We start from the raw sequence: 11,401 nt of genomic DNA, 5'->3' as shown, positions 1-11,401 counted from the left end.
AGCGATGTCAGAATCATCAAATACTGTACATAAAATCAAGGATCTTATATATGCATTTACTGTGAAGCCTGAGTACTAGACTGGCATTTTTGCAATAAGTTTACGTATTTTATGGCATTTCCCATATTTTGAGTGCAACAAAAATAGGTAAATAGTGAATTTCTTAGACGGCCCCAAAAGGAGTTTCCTTCTTTCCTAATGGCGGAAGAGCAGAGCGGTTACCCTAGGAGAGGCGCATATGCACATTGTGTGACATACATGAGGTTGAGACAAAGGAGCATTTCATCTTCAGGTGTCCTATTTACTATGAGATCTGAGGGCGTTTTTATAGCCTCTTCAGAGATAGTTATGGGGTTTTGGCCCATTTCCCCTCCTACCCAGACCAAAGGTGTTTGGCTGGTTTCATTCATGAGGTGCTTAGACACGGCGAGAGGATACTTCGAGCACAGAGACAGGAATAGACTTCTTCGTTGACTGATACCTCTCAGAGGTCTATCACGGAGTTCTTTTAGCCAGATCACATAGACCACCACGAGATGAGACCTCGACATGATCGTGACTCGGAGCGTGTGACCCAACAGCTCAGACAAAGGGTTGACACACATATCATACTTGGGGACATCCCCTCCTTGTTTAGGATCGGAGCCTGACCGACGGGGGTCACAGTGGCCCTAGTTAGACGAAAAGCTACGACAAAGAGACGTACCAGGATTGCACCCTTGAGGGGCCGACAATGCTCTATTGCTAACCTCATGCCTCCACTGCCTCATCCATCCTGATGTCTTGCTATTGATGATGATGATTGTGATGATATCGATGATGATGCTAAGATTGATATATAGTTGACTATCAACATGACTATGCTATACTATGTTGTACTTAGGACTTAGTACTGCCATTTTGCATTTTTTGCATTCTGCATAGGTGTGGATGCTCAATTAGTAGCTCCACTACCACAACTCATTGTATCAAGTTTTTCACAGTCTCATATACCCTTCGTTCTTCCGAAGACTTTAATAAACTTTATTTCTTTCTTTCTCTCTCTCTCTCTCTCTCGTTTTTAATCCTCGTAATTGTTTCATATTCTCAAATCACACAAGTACCAGAGTCCCCACATGAATCTCATTTTCGTACCCATTAGCTCCCAAGGGTGGCAAGAATTGCTACAAAAAAGCAAGTGCACAGTGTACACACAAGCTTGAGCCAGAGCCTACTTTGCAACCATCAACTTTGTCCTCCCACAAATCAGTGCACAAAAGCACCTATTAGAACAAAAATAAATTGCATGCCCAACCAACAGATGCAAACAAATTTTCTATATCAAAACACAAAGTCCCTATGCATTAACAATATCCTTCTATCCCACACTTCTATTCAAAAATGGCCAAGCAATATATTTCATGCGAACACACCACATTACATGAGCTGGTTAGATTTCCAAGGCCCCCCCAATATTAACCGATAGAACAACATATTCCCTTCAATTTCCCAAAACTACAACACCCAAAGGGTAAAATTTCACCACCTTGGAAAGTACGCAAAATACACATCTTTGTCAGTAGGCAATAAACCTATCCAATACCTAACCTACAAATCTAACTACCTACCTACCTACCTAGATCTAGCTAGCTAGCTAGACCTAAATACATGCATAAATATGTATGTGAGTGTCCAAGTAGTAAGGTAGGCCTACCTAGTTATGTATCTTCTATCCATTGATCTATGTACATAACCCTATTAGTACATTTTTTCAATTTTTTGTATTAGCTCTTTATCCATTAGAAAGTTTCTAGTATTATGTTTGTTAAGACATAAACATGTTAGTGTTTGAACAACAAATTAGCGTAGTGACTACTAAATACTACTAACCAAGGGAACAATGTCTAGTCCATTCATATTTGCAAAGATAAATTGTACAAAGAGAACGACTTAACAAGAGCAACTAGGGAGATTATGCAAATAATGCATACTCAAATCCATTTATCATTTGAGTGCAATGGAACACTCAAAAGGTGATCTCAATTTCACGCATTACATAATTGCATTAGTACATTTTTCGATAGTTCTAAAATTAGCTTTAATTTGATTTTCCCTTTAAAATGTGAATGATGAGATTTTTAAAAATTAACTCCCTCAAATAACGAGACTTAAATTTTAATTCCCTCCATTTCAAGGAGGGGCACATAAATTCATGCTGGAAGACTTGCCTTTTGCCCACAAATGCAAAGTAGGACAATTGATGGAAATAACATAACTTGGATCTAACTAAGTTCTTCTATATAGAGGAAGATTTACATGATGCTTCATGTTATACCCTCCACTACAAGATACAATTTTTTTTTGCAAAGAATACAAGATACAAACTAATACAAGTAATGCAAAGTAAAGAAAAAAATGTAACTGGGTCTACCTCTTATGAAAGATATGTAGATATTCCCATACTTCATGCTACTAGGTTCCTGTCCTTGTCAACAAGACTTGACGCATGTAAAAGGTACTCCAACCTTAGAGCAAAATTAATGATGCAAACGTCTCCACACGAGCTATTTCATCATTAGTCATGTACAGAAGCCATGGCAAAGAAAGTCCTGCAATGATGATGCAAACATCTCCACACGAGCTATTCTATCATTTACCAAAACCATTGCAAAGAAAATCCTCAGATGATGATGCAATGGCATCAAAACTATCATCTATGCAGTTACTGATTTAACCAGAACTGTTTTCCATTGCCAAAAGCATTGATAAAAAGGATGCTTTGAAATGTGTGCTACAAATAAGCCATTGAAGGAATGATTCACTGCCTTGACCATGTATAACATATGATACAGATTAAACATTTTCAGGCCAAAACTCCCTAAAAAACTCGCGCTGAAATGTCTGTTCCTGCATTCGCTTGTCATTTGCTAAAGCCTTCCGCGCCTTTTTGGTTAAAGACTCATGTCTCTTGTTCACAATCTTTGGTTTTCCCTGTTCATAGTACTTGCATTAATCAATATGCATATACATTCCTCCATGCATGTGTCACAAATTCAATTGAATCTGGAAAACCTCCTTAATACCCTGAACCATAGAATATAAGTAGTTTGGAAACATAAGGCTACACATAACCAAGTACCTCAGATTTTTAAACTCACCTCACTGTGAGCTTCATGGCTGCCATGACTTCTGCATGTTTGCTTCAAGGTTGCATGTATTTTCCTCTTAGCAACTTTCTCTGCTCCTATCCCTCGCTTGTCATATTTTACGTTTGCCTCCAACGGATACAGCCTGCCCTGAGAGAAGGAAATAGTAGTTTTCAGGACCTCTGTAACAAACAAAAGAAATTGAACATCTACTATGCCTTACACAGAGGCAAGCAAAAGACAATTAACAAAAATGTGGTGGTGTAATGCCAAAATTCCCACACAATCATTGAGGCTGTGTTTCAATACCACAAGGCTGTAAAAAATGTATTACAAGCTGCACATTCTTCAGTAACTTTCTTCCTTGATCAGACTTTCCAGACAATCATTGAGATTATGTTTCAATACCACTAGGCTGCAGAAATCTATTAACAAGCTGCACATTCTTTCAGTAACTTTCTTCCTTGATCAGACTCACCACTTTCTAACAAATGTATATCTGAAGAAAAAAGACCACAGCAAAAGACTGTATTTCAGACACTAAATTTTCTCTGTGCATCGGAGCCACTCGAAGCTGAAACACAATTAATTGTTTATTTGGGGCCACTTTGAGTGTACATTTGAAAGGCAAGCGTTGTGCAAGAAGCTTAGGTTTTCTTACAGAACCAGATCAAACATGAGGCTGGCCTGATCAGCCAATGAGAACAGCTTACAATAAACCATAACCTTCCCTACCTCTACGACTACAAAAACAAGGGATCAGATCCCAAGAAGCTCGTAAGTGCAGTTACGGTCCTCCTTCCAATCTGAGGGAGCTGCATGCATCTCCTCTCCCCTACTTCACCACCCTCAGCATCCATCAGCTATCCCTTTCAGAGTACTAGGGAGGCATTTCTCCCCCGAATAGCCCTTGTAAGGCTCTTACGCACGTGTATGTCTGGGCATCGTGTGTATGTATAATCAAGTTTGCAATTGAGGTGAAGGTTAGTCCTAACAAGCTCCCTTCCTGACCAACTTGGTCACACCTTACCCATGCTGTGGCCGGTTCTTAGTCTTATGTTCAAAACATTGTTTTGATACTATTGGTACCCTTGTCAACACCTCATGGTGTTAACTCTTGTTGACCGAGAGTTTTGCTCCAGAGCTCCTCATTTTCTTGCAAAGGCCATATGCATCCAAAGTCAACACTGGATATCCAAGAAACTTGTGACAAGGATATATGTAATCATTCGTACTTAACATCCATCATTAACTTAGGTTGATAGTGTTAGAAAACAGAGATGGAGGTTGCTTGTTGTAGCCAACTCTCTCGCAAAGCGGATGATTCTGTGTAAACATTGCCCGCTAACTGAAATCTCAATCCTTTTCCTTATTGTGTACACAAGTGAATACATACATGTAGACAGTTAATGAACCATGCACATGAGGGTCACAACAGTAAATATGTATTGCTCCAAAGATTGACAAAACGTTGTACAAAAGTGTGCCACCATCTATCAGATAAAATACTACCTAGATGTGGACCCCTAGAACCACAAAACTGTTCTCCTACCTCCTCTCGGCACTCAAAAACTGTCTCCTGCTTCTTAAGAAAGATGAGAATCTGAAGCGCTTCAGCCCTCTCACTAATCCTTTAAGAATCAATCATTACAATGTCTATTGTTGTGACATGAGAGATTGTGCAGCTAATATCCCTAAACAAGGCTAGCCATAACTGACATTCCCTATGGTTTTAAAGTGAATGGAAGTGTCAATGACTATTAGCCTGCATGCTCTCCAAGAGCTTCAGTGGGCTGAGTAGATGCCCTTCAAACAGACCTCCTTGCTGCTCCAGTGGGCAGCTGAAGGTGAGGCACTTTTTGACCTCATCCTTGACCTCCTCGTAGCTTCCGTCTGCAGCCAATGGCCAGGCACGAGGCTCCCTGATTCCTGGCCTCCTTACTGCTCTGATGAGACAACCAGGCTGATCTGGCCACGTGGCAGCCTGCCATTGTCCTGACTGCTGTTTGTGCCTTCTTCTGAACCCGCCGAGACCTCCTGTCTGCTGCACCCCTTGTGGGCCCAACCTCCTGCTCCAGACTGCCGGCAGCAGTTAGATGTCACTGTCTGCGGGGGCCTGTATAATGACCATGTGGCAGCCCCTGCAGGACATTCTGCTGTCTGAAACTCTGCCCTCTTCCAGGCTCTCCTAGTCATCATTTCTCTGCAGCCAAATCTCCTAACCGTATGGCAGCCCTGCTTCTACAGTCACATATGCCCCTCTGGCAGCCTCTCTCTCCCACGTGGCATCCCTGATTCCATAAGATGCATCCCTCTTCCTGTAAGATGCTGCTGGTACAACTCTACCATGTCCTCCTCATATGGGGATCTCACAAGTGGGAAGGTGACCATAATAATCCCAACACCAACCCACCATGGGCCAACACCCACACATCGATGCAAATACTCCATCAGCTCCCACTGAGAAGCTCTCAAGAACAAGTTGGAGACGTCCTTGATCATCGGTCTTTGAGACCGCAGCTCCTGCTCCTCCAAGTCCAGTCCCGAAGAAGCAAACCATCCTGAAACATAGGTACCATCCAGGTAGAGCACCAAAAGGTCTATGGCACCACCATTCTTGATCACGAATCTGCCAGCATTCTCAAGCAATCCTAGCACAAACGTCATGCCTATCCAGTTGTCCCCTCAAATTCCAAGTGTTAGAAATTACCCAACAGAGGGTACGCACAGCGGAAGATTGATAGTAATGCCCAGGAGCTCACACAGTGTGGTGTGGGATGTGGAATCACAAACTTCTTTACTTAATGTGCATCACATAGATGTGCAGACTCATCAATAGACAATGAACCAGCTAGATATAGAAGACACCAAAACTTATATATTTCCGTCCAAAACTATGGACACAATACAAAAGAGATAGATCCAGAGTCCCACCAATGGTGTGGTCCTCTGATCTAACCACAAGGTCCTTCTCCTATCTGCCGGCTATCTCTAGACTCGAGTCCGCGTGCTCCACCTCGAGTGTCTATAGAGACTTTCCGTCCAGTGTGTTCTTCTCCACCTTACTGCCTGTGAATCAGCCTAGGTGGACAGCCCCTGCCAAGCTTTGTCTGCAGCACACATTTCGCTGATCCACTGCTCCAACCTGCTTGTGAATGGATGCTCCAGAAGATGATGATCTCTTCCTGGAGCTAAGTCTGCAGCACTTGTTGCACTCTCTCACCTCCTGTAGATAGGCCCAGATAGTAGGCTTCCTGCTGCTCCTTTCTGCCCTGGAACTGCTGGCTATGCTGGATAATGATGATCACAGCACCTTGCTGCCCTAGAAGACAGCCAAGGTTCAGCCTCTTCCTGGAGCTAAGTCTGCAGCACTTGTTGCACTCTCTCACCTCCTGTAGATAGGCCCAGAGAGTAGGCTTCCTGCTGCTCCTTTCTGCCCTGGAACTGCTGCCTATGCTGGATAATGATGATCACAGCACCTTGCTGCCCTAGAAGACAGCCAAGGTCCAGCCCTTCCTGGCTAAGTCTGCAGCACTTGTTGCACTCTCTCACCTCCTATAGATAGGCCCAGAGAGTAGGCTTCCTGCTGCTCCTTTCTGCCCTGGAACTGCTGGCTGCTGGATATGAAATGAGGCCTGAGGCCTCTGCTTTTATAGGCCCCAAGGGGTTGTCAAACTGCTAAAAATAGCTCAGGGGGCCACGTGTAGCAAGCTGGCTTAAGAAGCAAGAAAAAGGGAGAAATTGGCTTTGAGGCATGTTTCTGAACTAGACGAAGGCACAGAGAGCAGGTCACACGCTGGGAAAGTGCCCCAGGGCTGTTCTAACAAATCACCTTGCTGATTTTTGACTACCAGAGCAGTCCGTGTGCTGTTTGAGAGCTGCCAGGGCTGCCATAAGAATTCACTTTTGTGCTTGGAAGCCTCCGAAAGAATTCATTTTTTGCGCCAGGTGCCTCTAGAACAATTCATTTTTGTGCCAGGGAGCCTCCAAAAGAATTCGTTTTTGTGCCAGGGAGCCTCTAGAAGAATTCGTTTTTGTGCCAGGGAGCCCCTAGAAGAATTCGTTTTTGTGATAGGGAGCCTCCGGAAGAAATCGTTTTCAGCCAGGGTCCACGGAGCCTCCAGAAAAAATCAATTTTTTACTCAGGGACCTGCTAGGGAATTTCATTTTTCCGTCAAAGACTTGCCATGGCAATTCTTTTCAGACAAGGAGCAGCCAAGGTGATTCGCAATCAGTTGCAGGGCTGCTGGGTGCAGCCAGGACGATTCGCCATCTACTGAGGGTTGCCTGAAAGCTGCCAAAAGAGAAGTCGCCTACTTGTCTGAAGTTGTTCTAAGGTTTCTAGAGCCTCTTGAATAATCACCTTCCTTCCAAAAGCCCAACAAAGGTCTCAGAATCCTCAAAAGCTTTTGCCTTGCTGCAGTGTGTGCTAGGAACAGCCAGGGCTGGTTGTTTTGGTGGTCTCTGCCCTGCCAGGACTTTTTTAGAGCTGCCAGGACAGACTTGGTTGGTTTCTATCCTGCCAAGACTCTTTTAGAGCTTCTAGGACAGACTTGGTTGGTTTCTATACTACTAGGACTCTTTTCGAGCTGTCAGGACAGACTTGGTTGGTTTAGAGCTGCAAGGACAGATTTGGTTGGTTTCTAATCCGGCCAGGACTCTTTTTGAGCTGCCAGGACAGACTTTGGTTGGTTTCTATCCTGCCATGACTCTTTCAGAGCTGCCAGGACAGACTTGGTTGGTTTCTATCTTGCCAGGACTCTTTTAGAGCTGCCTAGGACAGACTTGGTTGGTTTCTATCCTGCCAGGACTCCTGGAGCTGCCAGGTTAGACTTGAACAGCTAGATACTTGATAAGGGTTACCATGGAATTTTGCACTCAACAGGGATGCGTCATCAACTGATTGCGTAGCAGGACGGAAGTGCCTGTGAGCTGAATAATCAGTTGGCTGGTTTTGGACAATTGCAACAATTTGGTTGCCTTCTGAATAAGATAAAGAAATACTGAAAGGGGCACTAAGTTTTAAAGCCAATCTGGTGTCCGGCTTCACAACAGGGGCAAACTAGCACCTCGTGTTTATTCTTTGATTTTTTGTTTGGCTGTTATTATTTTCTGGTTGGCTGTAATAAACATGCCCAAACTCATCCTCTAAAAACACAACATAGTGCAGTTTCAATCTCTGAAAAGGTTGAAAACCATAACTCCATCACACATAGTAGGGACTAGCTACTATGACATCAGTGCCAAGCAATGGCTGTAATAATTCTTTAAGTGGCTGAAATTATGGTATTTGCTGGTTATATTAATTGTTCACCGCCCTTTGGTATTCCCGAAGGCTGGTTTCAGTGGTTCCCTTGCCGGGATATCACCAACTTTCTCAAGGGGGTGAGACTTGTGGTTGTTCTGGATGATGCTGGGATCAGGGGTATCACCATGTCTCTCAGGAGGTGAGGCATTTGGTTGCTAAGAGAATTCAGCCAAAGTGTTGTGCAGTGAAAGCACAGGATGTGCCAAAGTATATGCCTCATGAGGAAGGGCCAGAGACAGAGGAACAGGGCGAGATCTTGATTCGAGAAGAGTTATTCGCACACAGTGGTAGAGTTTCCTCGTCGCTATCTGGATGTGATGTGAATGGAGGAGGGTGAACTGGCAGATTCACCTCACTTGATGCAACTCTACTTTTCAAATTTTCAGCCATACTATTGGCGGAGATAATAGTAAACCTGACTTTAAGGGCTGACAAGAGCCCACATGAAACCAAAATGAGAATACTTCATTTAGTAGAAGGACATGGACATGCCTGAAGAAGTGGACTGTGTATATGCACCTCACAATATATACTTTCCAAGCATGAAAACACTTCAACTGTTACACACCAATAGCAGAAAAGAAACGGCAGTAAATAACTGGAAATGGGTTGGAGTTGAAGTTAGGGGCTATGTTCGGTAAGCCACCACGTACATTTAAAACAAGAGTCAGAATTTTGTATTCTTCAAATAGAATTGTCAGAGGCTTGATGCAACTCTTATATGCATAGGATACCTAAGACCGACCTCAACGGCTTAAGAAGAGGTGGGCTCATTCTATGCACCACCTTCTAGGGTTTCAAGTCAAGGTTACAGGCCCATATCCAGAAAAGGAGGTCAGAAGACGCAAAATGCATGTATGGGAAAACATCAGGCGTAGCTGGAGATACACAAACTAGTCCTTGCAACACTAGCACAATGTTTAGGCAAATCAGTCAAAGTTACCTGTTCGGCTATTCCCAAGCCTGAGCCTTCTCTCCATCCAGCCTTCTTAAGTAACTGCACATGAAATATCGGGATAAGTAACTGAGCCGCATCAACTTATAGCTCTGCTACAACAAAGAATCTACATAAGCACCCCATTCTGTTTTGCTACACATAGGATTTCCTTAAGCACACGCCATATTTTTCCGACTCTCAAATACCTGCAGATTTTCTTGCGTCACCTCCCCCACCTTTACGAATACTCGTTGCGTCTAGTAAAGTATAGCATCATGAACTGGTGCACGGATGTTCTCAATTACGAATCTTCATATCCTCGAGTTATTGCAACTTGCAGAACTAAGACGAAGAATATTAACAACCAACTTGACGACAAAAATTACCTTGAATCCGATATTTGAGGAGGTAAAATTGTTAGAAAGCACGGGCTGAAAGCTATTTCCGCCTTCTAAATCGCTGCCCGAAAGCCTTGTCAGAGCCCATGATCCACATGGTATCTCCGACTCGCTCGTGTTAAGCGAGGCATCACTTGCAGGCATCGAAAGCAATGTCGCACGCCGATCTGTGGCAGAACGACTTCTTCACATATTTGCCTGACTTGAGTTTCCGACGTCCAGGCCTGGGTCAAACGTCCTGATGGCAGGATATGGAATTGGATTGTGACCGTCGGTTTTTAAAAGAAAAATCGATGATGCGTATAAGTTTGGAGGGTATGAGAAAGGCAAAGATGCACACACTAGAAAAGCATAAACAAATTCCCTTCTCAGTAGCGCTTCGTATGCTCTGAATGAGCAATTGGAAAGAAAAAGGCAGGACGAGATGGTGTATACCTTGAGACAAGGTTGAGTGGTTCTTTCTACAAAAAAACCCAAGGAGCTTTTCTTAACACGTGGCAAGTTAGAGAAAGAGCCTTTCTCTTGACGGCATTTCGATGTTTGGAAGTACGAGTAAATGGACCACCTGTCTACGATAGGCTTCCTCTCTCTCTCTCTTCGCCACATGGAGCCCTCCTTTGCCTACAGACGAGCTTCCTCTCTCTCTCTTCGCCACGTGGAGCCCTCCTTTGCCTAGAACCTGACTCTCCTTTGAGTGCCACGTGGAACCTTCTCCATTAGAAATTAGAAAATATGAATAAATGTGGCAGAGCCTTCTTTGCAAGCTCGCATGCTATGGTGTTGCACGAGTACGACGGTCTTATTTGTTGGCTCTCATCTTTTGAATTCCCTCTTTGCAGATAAAGCTACTTCTCATGCTACCAGTGATGAGGGTGCCTCTCTCTGTCTCTCTATCTATCTTTGTCTAAGCACTTATTGATCCTTGCTTCATGTTGGGATCCTTGCTTGTTTAGTTGAGCCTGTCTGGGTGGCTACTGGTGTATGGTTGTTGAGCCTAGTGCTTTTGTTAGGAGGGTCTTTGCTCTTCTTTGGTACTTTTGATTGTGTGTTGGAGTTCCTAGTTCGAGGCACAATCAGCCGGGTTAAGGTAGTTGTTGTTTTCAGTAGGATGTCATCTCTTTCATTAAATATTAATTATCTTTATGAATCTTTGTCCTTGCCCAGTCATGAGTGTTTTGAACAACTCTAGGGGTTTGGCTTTGAGCTTAGCCTTAATTTATGGAGCTCTATGTGTGAGTGTGTAAGTTACTAAAGCATGATTTTTGAAACTCGTTCTTTCATTAACAGTTATCCTTAGCCTTCTTTGTTAGCAAGATTGGTGTCCTCTACACGACTCGGTCAGTGCATTTTTTAGACGATCATTTTTGTGGTTGATGTGGGTTGATTATGAGTTTAATGGGCTTGGCTTTCTATATGTTGAAGGTTCTACCAATTGCCAAAAAAAGTGGTTCTGCCGATTGGCAAAAGATGTTCTACCAGAAAAGCTATTTTGCAAAAATATATACTGCCAAAAAAGCTATTTTGCAAAAATATACACCTCCAGAAAAGCTATCTCATAAAAAAGGGCTTAGCCTACCAAAAGGGCTTTTTGCCTGCCAAACGGGCTTTATGCTCTATGTGTGAGTGTGTAAGT

General features: G+C 43.4%; 1 protein-coding gene across 2 annotated transcripts; it reads right to left on the bottom strand.

The window, feature by feature from the left end:
- Positions 1 to 2,411: 2,411 nt before the first annotated feature.
- On the bottom strand, positions 2,412 to 10,298 carry LOC147900610 (uncharacterized). 2 transcript variants are annotated; one of them, XM_087376206.1, is made up of 5 exons: positions 10,204 to 10,298; positions 9,757 to 10,006; positions 9,377 to 9,430; positions 3,138 to 3,275; positions 2,412 to 2,970 (listed from the first exon to the last, which is right to left on the bottom strand). In XM_087376206.1, exons 2-5 carry the CDS (start codon positions 9,910 to 9,912, stop codon positions 2,833 to 2,835), a joined length of 486 nt encoding a protein of 161 aa, XP_087232332.1. In that variant the 5' UTR covers positions 9,913 to 10,006; positions 10,204 to 10,298; the 3' UTR covers positions 2,412 to 2,832. The 2 variants fall into 2 exon arrangements, with proteins under 2 accessions (XP_087232332.1, XP_087232330.1); XM_087376204.1 differs by lacking the exon at positions 10,204 to 10,298 and having other exon boundaries at positions 9,757 to 10,195.
- Between the last annotated feature and the right edge of the window lie 1,103 nt (positions 10,299 to 11,401).

This window comes from Dipteris shenzhenensis, chromosome 6 (assembly GCF_047967505.1).
Source record: "Dipteris shenzhenensis isolate YYH24624 ecotype China chromosome 6, Dip_SZ_1.0, whole genome shotgun sequence".
In the NCBI taxonomy this organism is placed as follows: domain Eukaryota; kingdom Viridiplantae; phylum Streptophyta; class Polypodiopsida; order Gleicheniales; family Dipteridaceae; genus Dipteris; species Dipteris shenzhenensis.
Note: the sequence above shows the minus strand (reverse complement) of the source record. Positions and strands in the feature narration are given on the sequence as shown.

Coding starts and splice junctions, on each gene's coding strand:
- LOC147900610 (XM_087376206.1), bottom strand. CDS start 9,912: ATGCCTGCAAGTGATGCCTCGCTTAACACGAGCGAGTCGGAGATACCA. Junction 9,431..9,756: donor CCTCAAATATCGGATTCAAG/GTAATTTTTGTC, acceptor TTTCATGTGCAG/TTACTTAAGAAGGCTGGATG. Junction 3,276..9,376: donor GCTTGGGAATAGCCGAACAG/GTAACTTTGACT, acceptor TCCTTCTCTCAG/GGCAGGCTGTATCCGTTGGA.